This window comes from Conger conger, chromosome 14, assembly GCF_963514075.1.
Source record: "Conger conger chromosome 14, fConCon1.1, whole genome shotgun sequence".
Classification (NCBI taxonomy): domain Eukaryota; kingdom Metazoa; phylum Chordata; class Actinopteri; order Anguilliformes; family Congridae; genus Conger; species Conger conger.
Genome location: NC_083773.1, coordinates 33,158,070 through 33,183,486, shown reverse-complemented (window position 1 = coordinate 33,183,486; position 25,417 = coordinate 33,158,070). Strand labels below are relative to the sequence as shown.

At 47.2% G+C, this 25,417-nt stretch overlaps 1 protein-coding gene across 1 annotated transcript in view; it reads left to right on the top strand.

The window, feature by feature from the left end:
- Window positions 1-25,417, top strand: part of LOC133109515 (ephrin type-B receptor 2-like) — a 139,382-nt gene that overhangs the window by 49,728 nt on the left and 64,237 nt on the right. Inside the window, exons 2-3 of the mRNA XM_061218845.1 lie at window positions 9,693-9,775; window positions 21,595-22,279. Of these exons, the coding sequence (XP_061074829.1) occupies window positions 9,693-9,775; window positions 21,595-22,279 (768 nt within the window). The remainder of the gene's footprint in view (window positions 1-9,692; window positions 9,776-21,594; window positions 22,280-25,417) is intronic.

Here is a 25,417-nt window from a genome sequence, read left to right as displayed (position 1 = left end):
TCTGTGTCCGGGAGAACAGCGCTCCGCAGCTGCTCCCGGCCGGGATCGCTGCTCCTCAGCCCGGCCAGGAGGAGGAGACGGCCGCTCGGGAGACGCTGGGGCTGGGCCCGAGCTGCGTGTTATAACCGCGTGAGCGCGGTCATTATAACCGCGTGAGCACGATCATTATAACCGCGTGAGCACGGTCATTATAACCGCGTGAGCTCGGTCATTATAACCGCGTGAGCTCGGTCATTATAACCGCAGACCGCAGCTGCGTGTGAGCGCGGTCATTATCCTACAGACCGCCCGACTGCAGCTGCTCATGAGTGCGGTCATTATCCTACAGACCGCCCGACTGCTGCTGCTCATGAGTGCGGTCATTATCCTACAGACCGCCCGACTGCTGCTGCTCATGAGTGCGGTCATTATCCTACAGACCGCCCAACTGCAGCTGCTCATGAGTGCGGTCATTATCCTACAGACCGCCCAACTGCAGCTGCTCATGAGTGCGGTCATTATCCTACAGACCGCCCAACTGCAGCTGCTCAGGAATGTTCCTAATGCCCTAGATTCCAAGGAAATTCTCTCCAATCACTGAATAGTAGACCCCCACCAACACCATAACAGTGCAGAGATGAGGAATGCCCTTTTCCCGGGCACCTCAGGGCTCTGCGGCTGTAACTTCTCTGTGTTTCACCTGCTCCTGGCTCCTCTCTCAGGTGCTTTACTGCGGAACCTGTGCGCATTTCCCTGCATTTCACCAATGACTCATAATGCAGTGAATTGTGTGTCTGCCGCAGCTTAGTTTCCTCTCAAGATCAATTCTGCAATGTACCTCAGCGCAGATGGCTTTTAAAGTTCACCTCGGGTTGCCTTGGACCGAGGGGGCTTTAATCCAATTTTCTTGTTGCTGTAAAACACTTTATTGTGGTTTTCCATCCCATCAATAAAATAATTGTTCAGGGTTTGTCTTACTATATGTAGTTTTAAAGGATTTCATTAGGGTGTCTGTCGTTGTGGCTAACATAGTTTAACATACTTTGGAGTGTTATACATAGTGTGTGCACATTTAGCAGCCATAGGCCATCTAAAATGGTTGCATTTAAACCACATACATATTGACTTCAACCACAAATAAAGCATTAATATATTAAAAGTAAAACATGCGGTATAAAGAATCTGAAAATCAATACTGCAGATCATTATTTAAATATTATATGGTGTAACAGAGCCTGATGGTCTTGGCTGTTGTATTAAACACCTCTCATTGCTTCTGCTGCTACACTTGGTGATAACTTCTCATTAGCAAAGCAATCGTTTCAGTCTCCTTCTTTCACGATACGCTGTAACTCACCCCACCTCGATGGAATTTAGAAAGCGCTTTGAGCGCCCATATGGGAAGTGATGTTTAAATAATTAAATATGATTATTATGAAGTATTCGCTCCTGTTATGAGAAGATATTCTCCCTGGCAGTTCCTTGGCAGGAGTGCTGAACTCACGGCCAGTGTGGCGTAGCAGAGTTTGGCTGGGAGCTGAGGCCCGTCTCCCCGGTGGGTCCGTGCTCTCCTGCGGAGCTGGGCGGCCCGGACCCTTTGATCCAGGAGACGGAAGAGCTGCCGCAGCTCCATAGAAGCGCCCGCCGTGAGAAAGGCCAGGTTCCCCCGGTGGTGATCTGGTCCTCCGTGCTTCTGCGCCTGCCCTCTGCATGTCTCTCATCACTCCAAGCCTCTGGCTAAGGTGTTGTACGTTTGCTGTAATTACTTCCATCAAGTCGATTAGTTATGATGTTTCAGGAGCTGTCATCCTGACGCAGAGTGATTCGTACAGTTCCGTGCGAGTTTCCTGCAGGTATAACTGACGTGATGTAAGGCTCTTGCATTGGGGGAGGGGTTGGCGGAATGGTTGTGTGAGATTACTTAGAATAGCTAGTATGTTCTGTTTTTGTAAGCCCTAGCCTGCACAGTCAAGATGCACATTCCAAATCTAGTTTTCCTAGCTCGTGTTTTTCCCCTCTTCTCCAAATATTAATGTAGCATTTCGGAAGACGGCCAGACATCTGGCATTGGGTGGAAAATGAGATCTTCCTGGCTGTGTTTCTGCCGTTTGGTCCTGAGCGCAGTGCTCCCTTGGAGAACGCAGAAGAAAGCAGCGTCTCCATTAAAAGATCGGGCCAATCCCGTTTCGTTACATTTGCAGTGCGATATTCAAGTGAAGCTTGCTCGCCATCTGCGTTGACTGTCGGTAATAGCGCACGCTAAAATAAGGCAAGGCTTCTTCTGGAGGGGGCTGTTAATGGCGTGGAAAGAACAGCAAGCTTTTCGCAGTTTCAGTAACCAGGGCATCGGGATTGCTGTAATTCTGAGTGACGCAAGGCCGGCCGTTGGAAAACGGCTCTGCCGGTGGTTACTCTTTCCTCTCGGAGTGGTAATCTGACTGAAAAGCAATCAGCGCTCCGTCTCGCAGCTGGCTTCAAGCCGCCGGTCCCCACAGAGCCTGATCTGGGTGAGGTGGGCGGGGCAAGAGGCGGAGCGAGGAGTTGGAGGGGGCGGAGAGCAGGGACAGCACGGTAATTGGCTCTCAGAGCCTCCCTGCGGGGAACGTTAGAGTAAATAATTACACTTTACTTTGGGGATGTACAGGCCCATTAAAAGCCTGAAAGGAGAAGGCGTGATTCCAGGGGGAGAGGGGGAGACCGTAGGCGCTAATGAAAGGGGGCAAGAGATGCAGCGACACAGACCACAACCGATGGTGACACCAGCACTGACACAGACCACGACCGTCGGTGACACAGACCACAACTGGTGGCGACACGCGGTGCTCGTCTGCTGTCGCTAAGGCCATCGTGCACCGTTTTGTGTGCAAGGATTTTCCCAATCCAAGGGTTTCGCTTTTCCCAGTACGCTGTCCTGATGCTTTGAAAACCTGTTTAGAACATTACCATGACTTCAAAGCAGCACAACGATATTGTAGCATCTACATGATGTTGTGAGAAGTTTAAGATTATTAAAATCTTACAGTGGGCTTTGTTTGGCAAATACATCCACTATGATGGGGTGGCATTATCTCAGGAGGTAAGAGCAGTTGGGGTGTGTCGAAGTGTCCCTGAGCAAGACACCCAACCCCAAAATGCTCCTGACGAGCTGGTTGGTGCCAGAGCGTTGGATAAAGCTGCTATATAAATGCCAACCATTTACCGTTTGGTCTGTTGCTCAGCTTGCAGTTCTGTGATACTGTCGGACTGGACTCTGTGTGTGCTGTTAACCATGTGACAGTGGCATTGTTTGTGTCGTCAGCCATGGCAACAAATGGTGTGCTGCCATTCACCACCAAAACGCTGGCCACTGCGACCCTCCACCCCTCTGCTTAGGGGCGCCTAGCACAAATAACGTAGCTGCTCTCACAACAAGGCTGAAAAGAGCAAACCCTACTGGTCTACTCTCACCAATCAATGATGCTCAACTGCGCTGCAAGAACTCAACAGTCTAACAACAACAGAAATGACAGCAAAAAGGAATATGTTGCTGATACAAGATTTCTTTAGGGATAATTTTCCCCAGGCTGCAATAGTTTGGCCGGGTATATTGCTTTAATCACTGCACAAAGTACTTTTTTATTATTAAATTATGGTCACGTGACCACCACTTCATTGCCCTTCGTTATGCCGAGGAGTGTTTGTGACCCTGCTGGCCAACGACTCACTTTGTGTTCTTATTATTCTGACCGCATTACCTCCACTACACCGCTGAGTGACCCTTTAATGCCACCTTTCTTTTCATTTCAGACCACTTCTGCGTCCGTAGCTTTGCTGCTTTTACTTTAATGCATTATCATCTAGAACTCAGATTTTTAAGGGGGTACTATTTTATGTCTCGCTGTAATAGTTCAAGGCGTATGTTTCCTGCCAGAAACCCTAAACAAGATGTTCTAATGAGTTTAAACCCGGACTGACGTATTAAATTTACTGCCACTCGATGGGGTAATGACCGGGTGCGAGATCGTTAAAATGAAACATGTCCTGTCTCACATTCAAACGGCGCGTTATGTATCACTTGTGCAATATTGAAAATATATTCTTACATTACCTCCTCTGGAATTTGCCGAATGACTCTGCCCACAGTAATCAATGAACAACAAAGAAAGGGAATTTGAGGAGGAAGGCACAACTGTATAAATGTGAAGCCAGACTAATGAGCTGGGACAGCGGCTGTGTGTGTGTGTGTGTCGGTGTGTGTGTGCGGGCCTGTGTGTGTACATTTGCATTTATGTGTGTGTGTGTCATTTGTTATGCTTTAGTGTTTGTTTTTACATGTGTGTGCGTGGTGTGTGTCATTTGTGAGTGTGTATGTGCGTGTACTGTATGTGTTCGTGTCTGGCCATGTGTGGAGTTCCCCTAGGCCATTGGCTCTCAACCCTGTTCCTGGAGTTCTACCAGGCACTTTGTTAGGGTTGGAGTGAAGACCTACAAGACAGTAGAACTCCGGGAACAGGACTTGGCACGTCTGTTCTAGGCCATAAACACCATGAGAGTAGACCCCCCAGCCGTCATCAGGGGCTCTCGCTACTAACTGGCCTTCTGCACCCCAAAATAACCCCAACCCCAAGTTCTCCTCTTCCTTTCCGGTGCTCCCTCTCTCCCCAGCCAGACACCCAGCCGTCCGGCTCTTCTGAGCTTTCCCCCGCTCACGTGCTCAGCCCTGGGACCACCCAGCCAGAGGGGGAGAGAAAAGTGGGCCAGCAAGTCGGCTCGGAAATTAGGACAAAACAAAGATAAACGGACAGGCTTCAGTCAAAGTTGTCTAGTTCCAGTGAATGCAGTGGAGCATTGTAGAGAGGTACAGTATAGCTAGAGAGACGCTCTGTTAAGGATTGTTGTGAAAGATTTGTAAAGCAGAGTATGTTGTGGAAAGAGGACAGCAGGTTGTGTGGAATATCCTGTCTGAAGTGTGGCCTTCTTCTTCCCCTCAGAGAACAGAGCAGTCCTCTCACCTACACCTTGTGTGTGCGTGCCAGAGATAGCTTTCAGTTTGTCAAGTGACAGTGATAGTACGTGGTGTAACACATCCACCTCATACAAACAAACACCGGAGTCTACTTATCTCTGGCCACACTCCATCCTGCGTGTGGAAGCTTTTCACACCCCGAACTTCACCTCGGTAAAAGTGGTGCAGCTGTCCCAGGCTCCAGGCCTTAACCCGCTCTTAACATGCACAGGTGTGCCATTGGGCTGGGAAAGCCAGACATCGGAACCCACTGTATCAGAGTTGCAATCATGTGGCTGTAATAGCTGTTGGATCCACCTGCAGGGTGTTATAGGGCATGGTATGAGTGCTTACCCTTACAATGCACAGTATGGTGCTCACTGCCCTACCACTAGCGCACAGTGTGGTGTAAAACTGCTCACTGTTCCAACACTAGCCCACGTTATATGTAATTGTGGCTGTGATATGCAGTAGGTTCTTTCTGTCTGCATGAGCGCTGGTTGCTGGTGAATTCTACTGAAGCCCCCAGTCGTCCCCTGTTCATAAAAGCCCAAAGGTCAGCAGAAACAGCCCTGCTGACCTGTGTGGTTCGAGAAAGGGCCTTTGTGCCTCTCCTCTAACACCGCTCTCGCACCCTCCCGCTGACACTGCAGTAAGAGCAAATCCCCACATCATTTTATTCACCTGAAACATGCCCCAGCCCGGGGAAACTCCCATATACGGATGTGGGCATATCTATATACACTAAGCCAGGGGTGTCAAACTCCAGTCCTGGAGGGCTGCAGTGTCTGCTGGTTTTTGGTGTGTTTCAGCACGAGAGATACATTTCGAAGGCTAAAGAGTCCACACACCTTGTTCTCAAGGCCTTAATTGGCTGCTGATTGATAGGAAACCACAAATACCAGCAGACACTGCGGCCCTCCTGGCCTGGAGTTTGACACCCCTGCACTAAGCACTTACTGCACCTTCACCATGTTGGCACTGGTACTCACCTACCTCTCCACATTCAACCACCCTGCCCCCCCTCCCCCAGCCTGGAGTAACTCCCATATAAGGATGTGGACATATCTATATATACTAAGCACTTACTACACCTTCACCATGTTGGCACAGCATTTACCTACCTCTCCAAATTCAACCCGCCCCCTCCAGGGGCCTTCTCCAGCATTCAGTTAGAGGCATGACTGCACTGCAGACATAATTTCTTTTGTCTGGCCCTGTCCGCATTGGTATTTTAATTATTAGAGGGCAGATGAAGCAATATCTCTGGCAGACTGGCAGCACAGGGCTGGTATTAAATCGCTGGTGCTTTTTTGGGAAGCAGTAGCTGGCAGCCCTTCCCTCGCATGTGGGGAATGCTCATCTGGGGGTCACTGTGCTGCTGATAGTACTATCTGTAAGGGGAGTTAATTACGCGCCATTGCATTATTTACTCTCAGAACACATGCCCTTGGCTCCCCAGTTTACTGTAGGAATTGCCTGAATTCAGTGTGGGTAATGTGGATGACACGGACAAGGAGTGCGTTGCGTAGTGTGAATTACGTAGGTAGCTGTGGTTTTAAACTGGTGACATTCGAGGTGCGGTTCAGCCACCACACCACACCGCCGGCTCTCATTCTATTCTGCATCACAGAAAGCGGTCCTTTTCTACCGCCTTGATTATCGTTATCGCTGCGCCTCGTAACGATCGCCCTCTCCGTGTGACAAAGATCCGGGCTTCAGCAATCTGCATTACATTGTTGTATCAATGGCTATGCCAGCACAATTTCAGTCCGGTAATTATATGATTTAGGGCTTTGCGATAAACGGAGGGAAATGTGAGGCATGCTATTATGTGTCTCCGAGATTGTGTGCGTTCCTCGAGATAAATTGGGTGCATGCAAAACCCTGTTAATTGAAAGCAAAGGGTTTCAGATGAATATGAATCAGGAGGAACTTGGGGGGGGGTGGATGTGTTCTGTCCCCCTCTGCCCTCCATCCAGTGGAATGGAATGATGGGATCCTGACCCTGCATCCTCCCCCCATCTCTCTCTCTCTCTCTCTCTCTCTCTCTCTCTCTCTCCCTCACTCTCTCTCTCCACTGAGGAATGTGTCTGCAGTCCAGCGCATGTCCACTGCCTCTGCCAGTAATGGGATCAATCCTGAGAGCCCGTTGAGTCATTACTCATGTGTAGTTAGTGAATTCTATTTCGAAATAGTGATTTACAATCAGCTGCCCATTGTGGAGAGCAAAGCTCTGTTTCTAAAGGATGTGCACACAAAAATCCTGGTTTGCACTGGCGGACAGAGAACCTCCGCTCACCTGCTATTTGTTGGAAGTGTTTGTTTCCCGCACACCTCTGCAGTGAGCGGACGACTTGCATTGCGTTAATTAGCCCGGGGAAATAAAGGAGGTAGGTGTGTCTCTGGAGGTTCTCCCAGGAGAAGTCTGGCATCTCTGGAATGTGCGTGTCTGTATGTCACGGCTCTCTGTTGGGTGTGGAGGATCACCGGACAAACGGAAAGGCATGCTGGGAATAACCCCGTAATTGGCCCTGGTGTTCCCTTACAGACGCTAATCCAGGGGGTATCGAGTTTCCTGTGTATTGGCATCTCAACAGAGAGTCTAGGGCGGACTGCTGTACATGACTCACCCAGAACAGCGTGCCAAGCATCTTTATTGAGGGCCTGTCCTGAGATTGTGCCAGGGAGGTTCACTGAACCGGTGCCTTTGGGCACCACTGAGTTCAAAGGAACAGCCCACTGTTTGGTAATCTTGCAATGTTTAAACAGGATGAGGGTCAGAAGATTCAAGGGATGTCCTATAGGTTCTACGTTCTGACTGACATTCCTCCTGAATGGAGGTCCAGGAGGAGCTGAACGTGTTTTCTGGAGATGTTGAGGAAGAGATGAATATAAGCACCCAGGGTTATTCTCACTGCGGGGGTTGGGGGGTGGTGCTTGCAAGTAGCTGACGGAAATGACGCACTGGAGTACGCCCGTAATGATAGTTTTGAGAGACACCTGAGCAGGGTAACCTGGCTCCAGACGGATGCGTCTGTACTGGACCATGATTATGAAACCACGAGGTTCTGGAAGAAAACAAAATGCTAATTATAGCTAATGTCTTTTGAAGTCTGGTTTGGAAAATTGGCCTTAAATGATGACCTCTGGTTTGTATTTGTGCATAATTTAGTTGATTGAAAAGAATTCCAAACCCAGTGATTCTCTGCCCTCTCAGCATCTTCTGGACTCTGTGGTGGTGTGGAGAAGATTTGGGAGCCTCTTTAAAAAAACACTTTTCAGCACTATGTTATTAATGTTTTTGCCAAAATGTTATTGCCAAATTACATTTGGGGGGGTGGAGGGTGGTTGGGTTGTGTATAGCCTGCAGGACTGCATGGCTCTCCTGTATAAATATTCTTATAAGAGAAGCACTAGGTGAGCATTAGCTTTCTTTATCGCTCTCCTTTCCCCCTTTTGTAACTTGAAGGGTAGAAGCCATAGGGAGTTTCCGTTCCGTTTCTTGCGCAATGCCTTGGGAAGCTGTGGACTGTTATTAAGATTTCATGTGGGAGCCTGTTTGACCCTTCCCAGTTTCAAGTGGCCACACCCTCTAATGTTCTTTGATGGCACTTTTATTGTGTGCGGTTGATTCTGACTTATGGACTCATTTGTGCGTTATCTGAATTGACGTTTGGACTTAGAGATGCACCAGCAGGGCTTGCGTTCCAATTCATTTTTTTTTCTTTGTTATGAGTTTTGAATTGCAGTGTAACATTCTTCATGAGGTTCATATGCGTCCAAAGCTGCCAAAGTCTTCCATCATTATCCTATATCACTTTGGATTGGACAAACTGATCTAATTTAATACCAGAAAGCACATCATATAATGCAAAATATATTTTGAAGAGTCTTTGTGATTTTGTCCAGATGTTTTTTGTTTTAATATGAACCTCTACATAAATCTGTCCATTCAGCCAAATGAAAATCTAGCAAAGCCCTTTGTGTTGCTGTTATACGCTAAGGAACATTGCTCTACTTTCAGGGGCAAACCAGTCTGCATAGTTGTTCATGATGATGGAAGTGATGATTGAAATGCAAAGCAAAATGTATGTAGGTTTCTGGGAAGTTTGCGCATTCCAATGTAAACATGGAAACTTTGAAGCCCCTCAACATCGGCTGCTGACTGATCGTGACTGGGGAGGATCTCGGGGTGGGAGGTCAAGCTAGCGTAGCCAATCCGTCTTAGACACAATCGGTGCTTCTTCAGTCAACACCAATCTCCTCTGCTGAATGCTAGCATGATAAATCCACAGCTAACAGCCAGAGCTGACAGGACATGGCGACTCCCCAGAAGTGTCAGAGGTCAGTCAGTACGGTTAAATTAGTTCTCTCCCTCACGTCCACTGCTAAGCACTGGGGACTAAGGTAGCAATGCCACCCGTTTCCATTTTGGAATTCACTAAACATGTTAAGCACGTGTCCGTTCAGCTTTCCAGAAGATATTTACTTTTAACCTTGGATGACCCCCCTACCCACCCCTCCCGTATATTGCATTTAATAGAAGTCCTTGGAACCAACAGTGCAGTAGCAAAAGGTTTGATGGTTGGACTCGAGTGGCAGTGAAGTTGATGTGCGTGCTCAGGGATGTGTGTGCTGGCGTGCAAGGTATACCTGCCGTAAAGAACGTGGTTGTGGGCCCTCAGTGACCCCCGTCTCCTCTCCCTCCCCCTCTCTCTCTCTGCAGAAACGCTGATGGACTCCACGACAGCCACTGCCGAGCTGGGCTGGACGGTGTATCCCACCTCCGGGGTGAGTGACAGCACCAGTGTGAGTGTCCTCCTCCCTCCGTCCTCCTGCACCTACACCAGCGGCATGTTCCCCCCGCTGTTCAGCTCAGTACTTATTTGTAAAGCCCGTTTTACAAAGGGCATTGCGGCTTCACACACACATACCATGACTTTTTAAACTCTACTCTGTATACCATTCACAGTGGAAGGCATTGCAGTACCCGTCATTTGATTGCATCAATTAATAACAATTTAAATAAAAACCGTGTTTTAACTGATCCTGAATGTGTATGAACCAAAAAGCAGGAAAATGCCAAGCACTGTTTACACAGCACTCTTTTCCATTATGTCTTGACATTTTATAAAACAAATATGTTTTTCAAAAGGGTGATCTCACAAAGTTAACAGTTTGCTGAGAGATCTACCGAGAGACTTGCATGTACAGATACTGAAATGGGTTCTATATGCATATTTTATTTTATTTTTAATTACAAGAGGGATGATTAGGGACTGCTACTATCTTGAAAGATGGAAGCCATTTTGATGCTCCAACTGTCAGCGTTTGAAGAAACATAGGCATGCAAAGATGGCCGCCGCAGCGTGGTGTCTTCCTCTCTGTGGACAGTGTGGGTTGGCTTCAGTGCAGCAGTGCGGATTCCAAAGCCCAGCAGCCCCGGAGCGGCTGGAGGAATCGTGGTCAGCTGTTTCTTAGGGGTTTAAGGCTCAGTTTGGTTCTGGCCGGGCAGGAAACCTGCACCACTGGGTCAGAGGTTAACAAGGGACTCCCCAGCGCTGGCATGGCCACATCTGCCGCAGCTTGTGCTCCTGGATGAACTGGGGTGAACTCGGATCAGTGGAAACAATGGCACGTCTTACAGCCCCAGTCAACCCAAGGCGCTGCTGGATAGTTCTGGAAGAACTGTCATTGGTTGCTCTCTGTAATCTAATTGTAAACTCTTGGAATAGTCCATTTCTTTTCAGGATAAATCAAGCCATACTCTGGAAAAGACACATTTTTTCCCCTTTCTGTGTGACATAGAGCTTGTTAGTCACCACATCGCATTTTTTTTGGGAGGTTCAGATACAGTTCCAGAGGCTGACTAAGCTCACAGAAATGTGCTTTACGCTGACCTCACACACCTTGGTATGGTTTTCCTATCAGGTTCTGTTCCCTCTCTTAAAACTCACTCTTTCCCTTACTACTGCCAGGAGCTTTTAAACCATTTTAATGTTACATCACTCCACGACAGAGAAAAAAAAAATGACAAGACTTATTTGGTACACGAAATACCAATCGATGTGGCAAAGTATGGCTCAGCTTCCAAAATAGCACACCAAGATGCGCCCACATGGGTCCTGGCAGTAGCTTAGAAGCCTTGCAGATCCGGGCTTTTCAAAGAGGCTCATGGGGGAGTATGTTGTCAGGCAATTTACTGGTGCATTTAATAGAACCACTCCCTATTTTATTCAATTATTTATGCTTCTGTGGTCCGTATTAGAGCTGGTTTGAATTATCTTCTGCCGTGTGTCTGTAAGCATAGGGCAAAAGCAGCTCTTTCTTTAAGGAGCATGATTCACGCATTTCACTTTCTTTTTCTTGGCGTGATACATTAGCATTAGCGTCGGTCGTTCTGCTGCTTCAGATTTTCTTCAGAGCTAATTTTACTCTGCTGTCTCCGCAACCTGAGGGTGTGCACTGCCCGGCCTCCCCGTCTCTGATTGGCCCAATCAGCGCCGGGGAACAAAGGCCTTCCCTCAATCCAGTCTGAGTGGAACGGATTCTCTGTTTCTCCTGAGCGAGAAGGGTATTACTCACCATTGGTCTCGTGGTTCTGAGATATCTGTCGTAGTAAATTCTCCTATCGTGAATTCAGCACGACTGAATATCTGTATCATAAAAAAAGCTCGATGTTTTGGCTGGTGTTTTTTGAAAGTGTTCTTTCATTAAAAAAAAGCTTGAGTTTTGAATTTCACGCTAGACAGGAAAATCCAGCCTGTATCGCTCCATCCAGTGAGCTGTGTCATTGTATATCATGTCTCTGTAGCTCACGTTACACTAAATAGAACATAAAGGGTGCCCGTCCCCCCTCGACTGAACCGAATTCCAGACAGTGCGGTCTGTATTCAATAACCGTCTTTTTTGTGTGCATGTTTGACAGGGTTCATTCTCAGAGGAACATTCCGGCACCTTTGGCAGCCGCGCTGCTTCACACTCTCCAGGATTTTTTCTTCAGCCTTTGGGGGCCTCTGGTGTGACTGTGGGTACTTGTAGCTGACTGACTGTGATTGAGAAGAGCTCACTCCACACTCCTCTCAAGCTTGTCACATCGTAGTGCTGTAAGAGTACACTGACTTTTTCTCCATTGGCACATTTTTCAATAGAACTGACACCTTAGATACCACTCAAGGTTTTGGATGTCCGCTCAAAGTTCGGTTTTACGAAGAGACGTGATCAACATGTACCGGTGTTAAAAGAAATAAGGGCATAGGTGGGGCAATGGGATTCTTAAATCTTGATTGTAAAAAGCTTATTTTCATGATAGATATATCCTTTGATGTAAAACCTCACCTCTTATTGCAGGTACTGCATTATGAGTGGAACTCATTTAGTCAGTTAGTCAGTCACATTTCACTTGACTGAAGCACTTAAAAAAAACTAAAAAAAACTCTTCTACAATTTTTTTATGCTTTACATAACAAAACAGTGTACTTCTAATAATTATGAAGCCATGTCACCTTTATTGCGGCAAAGATAGATGCATCACCTTTTAAATGTTATGTAAGAAAACAAAAGCAACCTGCCTTTGGCATAAATTAGCTAGTCATGATAAAAACAAAATGTCAAAACATTTATTTAAGAGTGAACCTGTGTCTCTTGGCACAATATGGTCACCGGCTCTGAGCATTGAGTTCATCTTCTCTCGAGGTGCTGATCTGGAACCCCCACACTCAGGAAACCCCCTCACCTCTGTCTGCTGGGAGTGCCATCACGTCTGGGCACGAGAGAGAGAGTGAGAGAGAGTGAGAGAGAGCCGTCAGACACGCCTTAGAGAGAGAGAGAGATCGAGTGAGAGAGAGCCATCAGACACGCCTTAGAGAGAGAGAGACAGAGAGAGAGGATGAGAGATAGCGAGATAGAGAGAGAGCTGTCAGACACACCTTAGAGAGAGTGAGAGACAGAGAGAGAGGATGAGAGATAGCGAGATAGAGAGAGAGAGAGATAGAGAGAGAGATAGTGAGAGAGGGACAGAGAGAGAGAGATAGAGAGAGAGATAGTGAGAGAGAGGGAGAGAGAGAGAGAGATAGAGAGAGAGAGAGGGAGAGAGATAGAGAGAGAGAGAGATAGTGAGAGAGAGAGAGATAGATAGAGAGAGCGGTGCTAGTGCTGGCAGGAGCAGGGCAGTATGGAGGAGTAATTATAATGGAGTCTCTGATGAGGCCTGTGAGGCGGAGTAGAGCCACACTCTCTCACACAGCGGATGCCTGCGGCTGCTCCTCCTCACAGAGGCGGCCCCGCTCCGCTGGCGTCTGTCTGCCGCGCCTCCGTCGCGGGGCCCGTCCGCCCTCCGCGCCAGGAGCCCCGGATGCCTCGCCGAGGAGCGGGCGGGCCCGCGGGGCACGACCCGGGGACCACCTTCCCACGGAACGAACCCAGGCACGAAGTGCGCTTCCAGCCGTGTTACGGCCCGGCTGGGGACCGAAGAGTTCCGTCCGTAAAAACTGTTTTAAGAGCTCTCTTTACGGAGGCGCGGGGGCCGGTTCTGTGTGGTCTGTTATTACGGAGTCCTGCGAGTCCACCGCAGGTCTGCGAGTGTGAATATGCATACCCAGCATTCAGTGCGGTTATGATCTAGTGCAGTACTTAACACTACAGTAGGACATGTTGTACTTTTCAGCACGCCTCTAAACAGGGCTTTTCTGTTCCAGGGGTTCCCACTCAGACTCAAAGGCTCCAGGTCCCTCATCAAACAGCATGTCAAAAAGGGTTCAATTAAAAAATAGCTTTACTATTTTGTTTTTCCAAATCTATATATATGATATATATCTATATAATTTATATCTATATCATTTATATCAAGTCTGTCCTACCCAACCTACCATTGGTTCAGTAAAATATTTAATGTGTCCTGGGTGTATTCCCGGGTTATTTTAAGCACCTTGGATACGGTCATTACTGACGGAATAAATCTTTTCTTCTCAGTAAGGCTCTTGTGGGTGAGTCGGTGCTGTGGGCTGAGCACCGTGACTTTGCAGTAAAAGGCTGCATCCTCCCTCTGGTGTGACTGGCTGTAGGGGACGCAGGGCGACCGCACTTTGTCACACCTCATTAGCCGAGGGTACATCTTCCACTCCTGTTCATCTGCCGGGGCCCTCATCACTATTTTCAAAGCTTGACCGCCTCGTTCCAGCGGAAACGGGTAAAAGGAGGGGTCACCCTCCACTCAGCACAGTCTCATATGGCTACAGGGAACCCCATTAACCTACACTCATATTCCCTCCCTCTGTCTGTACCACCTCATGATGGTGTCTTTCCCTCTCTCAGTCTGCACTCGGTTTTTCAGTTTGCATTCAGAGTTGCAAGTTAAGCATTACCCAAAGCAGGCCTGATAATACCAGTAACATACAGTAACTGCAGCTGTGTAATCGGCTCGATGAACAGATTCAGTTTAATATTTAATCACGAGGCTGCTCTGTTAACAAAATGCAGATATCTATTTTCATGTGTCAGCTATTGACACAGCATATTGACAGTATTGTTTTTTTGTGAGCAATATATTTCGGAGGCTTCTCTTCACACACGTATGCAGGTTCTTGCAGGACCAGGGAGGAAACGCGCGGTTAGATGATCGTACGTGCTTTGGAATTCCTGCTTGCACTTTGCAGCTCAGGATAAATAGGTAATAACACAGTCAAATGTGGTGACATTGCACTGTTAACTTGCAATTACCCCAACTTCCTCCTGAGTGTGGGTCATTACGCAGAAACAAAGACCAAAGCAACAATCTCACTCAAATGAAGTGGTACCTGACTCGGTAAGTGCTACCTAATATCTGAATATCATAATTATGGAAGAGCGCATTCCTGCTGACTGTCGACTGTATTTCTCTCGGGTGGACGTATGTCACGTGACTACGCAAACGGCTGAAACCAAGACTGAAGGCCCCGTTCTCAGCATGTCTGTGTCAGTCAAGTTTGCAAAATGGGGCAGATATACTCCCAAACAATATATGAGTAATCTGGGGGAATTCATTTTTTGTCTTGGAGAAATTTCTGTGGTAGTTTTTCTGCCAATAATAACAGAACCGGGCTTCCCAGGCTTGTCTGTTTCTGTATTTTGCAATGACGCCCTGCACTGGACCATTGAGCCGCCACTGTGCTGAATGTCTATCTCTGACCGTGAAGAGATACTGCAAGTTAAGCATTTTAGTCTGGAGTCATATAATCACATTCTTTCTTTCCTCTTTACTTCAGCGTTCCAAAAAAGTTTATATGAATTTTTTCTGTTTGCTTTCCTCTCTCTTTCCCCTCATCCTCTGTCTCTCTCGACTCTGTGTGCGGACTGAATGTCTCTTCTAACACCTGGCGTGTGATTTCTTCCCTGCGATTTAAAATATGTAATTACGCTCCCAACGACTCGTTGAGGTATTCATAATTTTGCTCAAATGCTTTTACCAGATGGTGTTGATGACACAGTCTCTCTGCACTGTGCTGGCAGTCTCCCCTTCTCAGACTCTGTAATCAGTGCAGAAGTGTTAGAAGAAATGCTGGGGGTTTACGCCGTAAGAGAAACAGATGGGTGTCAGAACAAACATGGCTGGTTATCTCCAGGAAGGCCCACACGTTCGTGGTGTCCTCTCCTTTTTTTAGAGTCCACTTCGTCATTTACAGCTCAATTTCAAGGCCTGGAATTCCTCATAGCATAAAGTGGCCCATATTTGAGCATGCTCGCCGACTAGCCGGTCTGTTAAACAGTGTGTTATAACTTGACAGTTTATTTTACTTTTTTTTAACTGGGAAAGTAAAACTTTTTTTACGAGTGTGGCGGTGCGTGTATGTGGGGTGGGAAATGACGAGCTCGGATCTGTGGTGGTGGTGAAACGTCGTTCCTTCAGCCGGGCTGCAGAGCTGCGTGTGGGTTAGCCGGGTGGTGAGCTGTGAATGGTACGGTTGTGGTGTCAGTGAGAAACCGGTGTGTTAGCTGCTCCTCTGTTTAAAGGAAACCCGAGTCTGTTTATAAAACATTTACGGGTCATTTTCATTTGAGACACGTGCCTAATTGGGGTTGAAAAGTAAAGTGTTTTGACAAGAGCTTGTGAAGTCAATGGGCCTTAAGAGAAAATGTTTTAAACGTAAGATCCAGCGTGCACCACCTGGCTTTCGCTCCTGTCCTCATATTAATCACGGCTCTCTTCAATATGCTATACCTTCCTGCGCCCCCCCCTCTCTCAAATTCAGTGATTATTCAATGTGCCATGCCTTCCTGTACCCCCCCTCTCTCAAATTCAGTGATTATTCAATATGATATGCCTTCCTGCACCCCCCCTCTCTCAAATTGAGTGATTATTCAATGTGCCATGCCTTCCTGCACCCCCCTCTCAAATTCAGTGATTGGCTGGGCCCTTGTGGGTTTCCTGTCCCCTTCGGACAGACCGCTGTACCTCTGACCGATTTCCCACCCCGACAAGGGCTTTTCCATTGCTTGGTCTGTGTGTGAATTATTTATTTACTCAGGCTCAGGACAGAGAGCTGTGATCCTAGCCCCGCTAGTGCCTGCCATCTTTCACATTGATTGAGGCTGATGACAAGACGTGAGAACTAGCATTTATTTTCCAAACTGCAGCTTTTTAACCTTTGGAAAACGGGGAAGGAGGGAAACAAACAATCAAGAGGGGGAAGCTAGCGCTCCTCGCCCTGCAGTCTAAAGCTCAGAAAGTGTGAAGGTTCACATGTAGCCGAGGCTCAAATTCCAGATGAAGACACGCGGTCGGCAGATCTGTGGAGTGGCCCTGTGTTATCAGCGAGAGAAAGACAAGCGGTGCCAGGGAAGAGCGGGCGGGAAGAGCTAGAGTCCCCCCCAGCTAGCCTGATGAAAGACTGACCGAAGGAAGATAAAGATTACAGGTCATAGGTCATCTGCACTTTCTCATGCTTATCTAGGGATTTATCCATTGAACTTCATCCCGAGAGAACATTGCATATTAGAGCACGGATGACGTCTCTGTTTTTGTCATCGTCTTCACTTCCCTCTAATTAAATTTCACGTTCTGCAAAACTGGCATGGCTCCATCGCCATGTAGGGTCATACCGACGCAGGATAGCAGATGTATTATTTACGATACTACGATAACATTGAAGGAGAACGTCTCACTCTCTCCCTCTCACGCTGTCTCGTAGCTCATTTCCCCATTGTGCTCCGCGAGGGCACCGTAAGCCTAAAAACAACATGTCACTCGTAATTACGCCCGATTGTTTTCGGATCTAAGTTTAGAGTGAAATAATCGCAGCGTCTCCGTACGCTAACAGCGCATTCAGGGAACTCGTACGGCGTCTCGAGCACGCCGCATTAATAGCACACATGAACGGCGCTGAATAACCCGGCGCTTACTCTGAGATGTAATCCGAGGACGAGCCTCGGTATTTCATCTCACGCAAAACCCCGCTGCCTGAGTTGTGTAAACATCACGTTTTTAAATGAAAAGATAATAGATGGATCACTCCGCCTTTAAAAATATATATAATGAGCACAATAAAAAGGCAATTCGTGTATGGAATGCGGCCAGTCCAGCTCCTTCCCTGGATCCCTGCCCTGTCTCGGAGTGTGTGACAAAGACAGGCTTTTTTAAAAGCCTCACCACCGCCCCTGCCAGGACTGTGTCAGCTGTGGGTTATCCTTGAGCCTGACTCTCTAGCTGCACTGATGCAGGCTGAGGTAACCTCCATTAACTGCCCTTTGAGTGACGTTTTGGACACAGGGTTGGGGGAGAGAGGCACTTGGCTTCCTATGGAATGTACAGCCATTTTTCCAGTGGGGAAAATAAGTAAGCTGAACCTCTAAACCAGGGGTGTCAAACTCCAGTCCTGGAGGGCCGCAGTGTCTGCTGGTTTTTGGTGTGTTTCAGCACGAGAGATACGTTTCAAAGTCTTTCATTGGCTAGAGTCCACACACCTTGTTCTCAAGGCCTTAATTAGCTGCTGATTGAAAGGAAACCACAAGTACCAGCAGACACTGTGGCCCTCCTGGCCCGGAGTTTGACACCCCTGCTCTAAACGTTTCACTTAAACTCCTTATTTTATGCATGACGGACAATGGATTAAATCTGGCCCATAACAAGCAGAAACAAAATGAAACAAACACACATAAAACAGGCTTCTTAGGAGCTCAGTTGGTGCACATTTGGGTCAGGTAGCTGCAGTGAAGGGCCTTGGCTATGTCGTTAGCTCTGTGTGGCTGAGAGCCCATAGCTGGCCTTTTCCCACCAGGGAGAGATTTTATCTTATACAAATCACACGCAAATGCGAAAAGGGAACATTCTTTCTAGATGCTAGGGGAATAACAAAGGTTTCACAGCCCGTCAACTAAATATTGTTATACATTACCGAATGCAAAACTTGGAATGTGAACTTTCGATAAAAATCGCAATCTATACTGTGGTAAGGAATTACCATGCATGAAGCAATAATTCACCTCAGATTAATATTGAGCTTTTACCCCAGGTTAGAAAGGCACCCTGTAGTCTGTTTGGCTTCGTATCTTTATTGCCTGGAGTCCAAACTTCAGCGTACCCTGAACTGTGAGCCCCACACTACCACGCTGGGGGAAAAAAAAACCTCAAAGGCACCGAATATGACAGAAACAATGAGCGCGGGATGAAAGAATTTAGCGCTGAAACTCCCAGCCCCGTCGCAAATGCCCTAATCCGCCCACCGCCCCCATACCTTAAAACACATGACCATTCCACTTTAGCAAAGAGGACAGGAAGGGCAAAACTGTGAAAATGAAGACGTTTCTTCTAATTTCACACCCTGCACTTGATTGCCGGCCTCTTGTTACACTCCATTTGATTTCCTCCTCTGGCCCTGATGAGGGGGGACAGATCAGCCCCGACAGGACAGAATGAGGCCTTGTTCAGGGCCTCTTTTTTTAAACTACCACCCTCCCCCCCACCCACTCCACTTTGTACTCTCTCGCTCTCACTCTTTTTCTCTGTTTCTTTGTCTTTCTCTTTCTCTCTCTCAATAGCCACTGCTTTTTTTATTTTTGATTAATAATGCAGTTGGTTAATTTCAGCCTAGTTAATTGCACTTAGAACAAGAGGACATCACACCACGCCACTGCTGTTTTCATTTCTCTCCTAATTCCTGGAAGAAAATGTCCCTGCAGCTATCTATAACATAGGACCGAAGAGTTCCACTTCTTTAGAAGAGGTACCGGAGAGAAAAGTGGGTTAGCTTTTGGGGCAGGCAAACACATTTGTTTCCCTTGCATTCTGGTAACTTCTGCTGCCATTTTAATTCCCTGCATTTTTATATCTTTTTATCTTCTGCTACAGGCAAGATATACAGCTCACCAAGGAGGTCAGTTCAGATGTGTGTAGAGTACAAACTGTAGTGGCAAATGTATTCTCTTTGAAGTGTCTGGAATACTTCTCTTCTTTAATATTTCTGTGGGCACTGAAGCTCACACAGTGAAGGGCAGCTTTCATTTCTGAAACCAAAAAAGACAAAAAAAACACGCAAAAAACCAGTAATAGATGCACACACCATACAAACACTAATGAGCCTAAAAAGTATTTTTACTGCACATTCAACCATTTCACATTTAATGAATGTTGTGTATTTGAATAATTCATGGTTTTCAATAGAAGTAGAGAGCAATTCTTTTTAAATCTAATCTGTATTTATATAGGATGGGTTGACTGAGCGCACATGCCCGTTTACAACTACGCCCAGGGCCCTTTCGGCTGTGAGGGAACAGTACTATCCACTGCCACCAAACAGTTCAAATTAGTACCAAAAACACTCATTCAGGGTTTTGAGGGTATGGAAATGCAGGGGAGACTTCAGTATAAGCATTTAGTATAAGACTTCTGTATGGTCACGCTAGGACTCAGAACGCACTGTCCTCTAGGGTCCGACCTCTTCACACTTGTTCCTGTGTTTGAACTGCACTTTGTTGTATGTCGCTCTGGATAAGAGCGTCTGCTAAATGCCTTGTAATTTAATGTAATGTAATAAGCTTCAGTATAAAGTTAATGAAGGAGAAGCAAGAGGTGGGAGGGTCGGGTTTGGCTGGGGGTTGAGGGTGGGGATGTGGGTCTGTGGTGTAAACTTCCCCATGCCTGGACACTATACGCACACCGTACCACTGATCCTGGATTAGCCATTTATTGTGAGAGCTATGGTAAGAAAAGCTGGTCGTGGAACAGTTTTAGTTGCAGAAAAAGGGGGCTGACTCAGATCGGTGAGGTCAAGGCCGAGGCTCACGTGAGGCTTGGGATGCTTGATGTTTTACCGCTGGGGGCTCTGGCCTTGATCCCTGCCTAAGTGGAGGGGAAGCCGCGGCGGTCACATCTGGATGCACTGCGAGCCGGGCGAAGAGGGCCCTCCCGTTCTGGAACTTTCCATCTGCCAATTTTCCGAGGTGCCGCAGCAGGTCGCTGACCTTTAGCCTCTTCCATTGCCTTGGATTCTAAAGACGGCAAAGCTGTCGTTATCAAGGCGTGCCTGTCTTTCCTCAAAGTGAAGTGCTCTGAATCATTGTCTTAATTAACTGTGATGTGTGCACAGTGGAAAATTCAAGTTGTTTAAGTACTTTCAAGGGTGGGCAACAGTGGTTTTCTGGAGGATGGGGGAAAAAAACAACGACTTTGGCTTTGTTGTTTTCGGATAACACCCGCATCGGGGTTCTTTATTAGGATTGCATTTTTCGGACAAGGCTGTTGTTTGAAATGTGTTTTACAGCATGCTAACCTCCTACCAGTAAATACAAGTGCTTTATTGTCATATCTGGGTAGCAATCTAGTTCAAATTATCTGGGGAAAATCTCTGGGCCAATTTCACAGACACTGATTAAGCCTAGTCCTAGAATAAATACAATTTTGATTGGAGATCCTCCAAAGAAAACTCAATTTAGCCCAAGACAAAGCTTCATCTGCATCTGTGAAACTGGCCCTATATGTTTTGATGCATTCTATTGTATAAATGTCTTTATATATGCTAGTCATGCTCTTGCCAGGTTGCCCTTGGGATAAATCTCTGGCAACTTTGCTCTGAAAATATGGCAGCACTGCTCAATGAAACCAAACCTTCACACTAGTGTACAGCTGTGCCAAACTATGGCAGATATGATTAACACTCCCCTGGCTGTCTCTGAGTGAGGCACAGCACTGGTTCTGTGTGTCAATAAGGAATGCCTTCTTGAAGTTCTGCTGGGAAAATGTTATCTCGCTGTCAGCAGACTTACTGTTCAGCATCCTCATGAATTAGTAATATATGGTAATTGTAAGACTACACAAAGTATGTTTTCTGTATTTAAAATATTCTCGATTTCACAAAATACTCATAATTCGAATGTTATTTTCTATGCAATGCACTTTACAATACATAATTTCACAGTATATTCTACTTTACAGAAACACAATTGCATGAAAATGACACTTTTTGCATTGATTCTTATTTGATTATGTATTGATGTTAATTTGAAATGCACCTGCGTCACAATAGGTCATCATCTCCGGCACACATTGGCCATGAAAAGCATTAGAACTTAAACACGTAACATTTTCCTGTTTGGCGGTTCATTATATCGTGTAGTTTTACAGTAGAACTTAGTGTCTGTGTTTGTTTGGCCCCCGGCAGTGGGAGGAGGTGAGCGGCTACGACGAGAACATGAACACCATCCGCACCTACCAGGTGTGCAACGTCTTCGACAACAACCAGAACAACTGGGTGCGCACCAAGTACATCCGCCGACGCGGCGCCCAGCGCATCCACGTGGAGATGAAGTTCTCCGTGCGCGACTGCAGCAGCATCCCCAACGTCCCCGGCTCATGCAAGGAGACCTTCAACCTGTACTACTACGAGTCCGACTCGGACACGGCCAGCAAGACGTCCCCGGCCTGGATGGAGAACCCCTGGGTGAAGGTGGACACCATCGCGGCCGACGAGAGCTTCTCGCAGGTGGACCTGGGTGGGCGGGTGATGAAGATCAACACGGAGGTGCGCAGTTTCGGGCCCGTGTCGCGCCACGGTTTCTACCTGGCCTTCCAGGACTACGGCGGCTGCATGTCGCTCATCGCAGTGCGGGTCTTCTACCGGAAGTGCCCCCGCGTCATACGCAACGGGGCGGTCTTCGGGGAGACGCTGTCGGGGGCAGAGAGCACGTCTCTGGTGGCGGCGCGCGGCGTGTGCGTGCCCAACGCGGAGGAGGTGGACGTGCCCATCAAGCTCTACTGCAACGGCGAGGGGGAGTGGATGGTGCCCATCGGACGCTGCATGTGCAAGGCCGGACACGAGGCCGTGGACAACGGCACCGTCTGCAGAGGTAAGAACCGCCGCCGCCGCCGCCCCTCTTCCCAACGACCCGCTCAGCTCACCGTTCAGACCGGGCCTGTAGCGTAGTGGTTAAGGTAAACGACTGGGAGAGGCAAGGTCGGTGGTTCGAATCCCGGTGTAGCCGCAATAAGATCCGCGCAGCCGTTGGGCCCTTGAGCAAGGCCCTTAACCCTGCATTGCTCCAGGGGAGGATTGTCTCCTGCTAATCAACTGTATGTCGCTCTGGATAAGAGCGTCTGACAAATGCCAATAATGTAATGTAATGCTGTGGCCTCTGAAAAGCTATCTATGATAGCAGGGCTACCACAGTCCATGACAGAGCAGGGACCTGGCAGACCTGCCAGCCTAGAGAGAAGAGGAGATTCAGGTTATTATTGAGGATGATGAGTTCTGGAAATTTTTGAATAGTGACCAGTTGTTTTCACAAATTCAAAAATACTGCATGGCGATATTACATTATTGCAATCGTATTAATTGAACTGCAGAGTGTAAAACAGTTTATCACCATAGTTTGCTGTGGCCTGGGGAATAACATTGCTCCGTTAGCATGAGGCTGTCAAAGTCATTAATGCGCAATAACACCATGAACACCATACACTTCACTTGCTTCATTAACTAAACGTTATGATTACCCCACCATGATATTCATCTGTATGATCACATCTGTATAGCAATCTATTTCCTTCATTCCGGTTGTATTTCAGTCCTGACCAAAGGTCGGCATCTCTTCACACAAATATACCATTTGAGTTCAAACTCAACCATTTGCCTGCATGAGTTCATTTCACATTCATCGCCTTCCGAGTTTCAATGCGGTTCAGATCCTCTTATTCGCCCCTTGATCACACAATCTCTTTGTAGCCTCGAGCCTCATGCCATCAGGGAGTAATTTATGACTTTCCGTATTTTAGACGATGTAATATATGTAATATTGCACTTCTCCTCAGTTCAAACTCGAAAAGAAACCATTTTCCTTTGTTGAGAACAGTGTTGTCTTTTAAACTTGTGCCTTTAAAGATTTCTCCTATAACAAGGAGAATGCATGTCTGTGGAATACCAAATCCTCCTCGGTTTATGAATCACCTCTCACTCTGTGAAGAGTACTTGACCACTAGTACAGTTCTACTCACTGAAAACGTCTCTTCTCTGAGGATGTCAGGAGCAGGATTGGAGCCAAGTAAGGTGATATAGGAGCCAAGTAACGTGGAAATACATAGCATTGTATTTATTATTGTCCTGAGATAGATAGATAGAACGCTAGCCGTGACCTTTTTGAGCTGAGCTTTGTATCATTATGCGGGGGGAGCGTGGGGGCTTGGGCAGCCAGCCGTACCGGTCCAGACCTCACTATAAGACACGAAAGCCCTCGTCAGACAGGCACGCGACGCGTCCCATAAGCACAGGTGTAATTACAGCACAGTCTGGGGCTGCCGGGGAGAGAATGTGGGACAGAACAGGGCGTTCGGATGGGAAGGGGGCAGACAGCCGGCTGGCTGCTCATTAAATGGTAACGCTCTGACGGTGGATACCTCTCCTCCAGGGATGTGTCTACTAAAAATGGAAAAAGTCGACATAATTATGGAAATTTGCTTGTTTTGACCGATGTTTAAATGCCTCCTTTGGCGTAAACCACTTGTTTTACCGCATATTCCGTGGGTGTGATAGGCCTCCGCGTTCACGCGGAGTGGAACGGTGGTCGCGGTCGCACGTTCACATAAACCCTGGATCGAGCCGGGACAGCCGCGGGTCCAAGGGGCAGAACTTGCATAGGTTCTGATCCATCAGACATGGCGGTGTTGGTTTCTCTCCACCGATAGGAAGTTAGCCAGGGCAGCGGTGCGATATCGCCTGGTGAAGCCCCTTCCCATTATCACACCACTTCCTTTCACTCCCTCCCTTCTTCCTCTGTGACTTTCTTTTTTTCTTCACGGTGGTGAAATAAACCAGGGCTCCCCCCATACCCATTCACAACGCCTGCAGAGATGCGCTGTTTTTTTTCTCTCTCTCCAACAGCTGCTGCCCAACGACTTTAAACTTTAATGAGGGAGGTGCACTATTGGAGAGTGCAGGAAGGACTCTTAGGGCCTCCGAGTGTCCAGAGCTCTATGGTCTGTTTAGAGATGTTTTTATGAGAGCAGACTACTACCATAGATAGAGGATTTAGGATAATGGGAAAGGGTGGGGGGAGTGGGGGAGGACAGGGACAGATAAAAATAGAGGGGAATGATTTTATGTGCAGTAGCTCGTTGTTCGCTGGTGGTGCAGATAGAGGCCTGCTGTCAGTTGGTGCGATTGTAATGTCTGTCGGCAGGTGAAACCTGATAGCTCTGTCTGATCACGGCAACAGACAGGCTTGTGGTCAGTGGCTTTTAAATGCCCATTGGCTGAGGAATGAATTGATTTATGAAAGATGTGCCTTTTAACTGCTGATGGTCGGATAATGAATTGATTCATGAAAGATGCTCTCCGTGCAGCTTGTGGAATATCGTCTTTCAGTATGGATTATTGTGCCACACTCAAAGGAAAGGGATGTCACATCAAAAGATTAATACCCCAACCACCGGTTTGAATCTATATTGTTCAGACACCTCCATAACCCAACGTATAATTATGCCCCATATCAATTAAAACCCCTGCCAGGGGTATAGAGAAATAATTGCACAAGAACATGAAACCTGTCAAAATATTGACAATGTGCAGGGTTGTTTAAGCCTAAAGTACAATCTTTTCTCTCTGTGATCGTCTTACGTAGGGGATTCGATTTCCTCCCGTGGAAACACTGAATGTAAATGAACCATTCATGGCTCTTTCAACATACTGATTCCCAAAAAAGACTCTGCAGCTGCCAGTGGTCGAAGGACATTCACTGACTCCTATGGAATGTAGGTCTCTGTCCTTCCGCGCTTTTAATTTGAAATTAAATTACCCACTTAAGCTGAATACAGTGAAAGCCATGTTTGGAGGTAAAATTCAAAATATTTAATAGCATCCATGTGTTTTATTCACTGTAATGTGATCACTCTGTAAATTCCACAGGCCTTGGCCTGATTGGGTCAGGAGAACTGACTGTGGTAAGGCATCACCATTTAAACGACTGCAGTTCAAATATCATTTAATGACGAGTCTA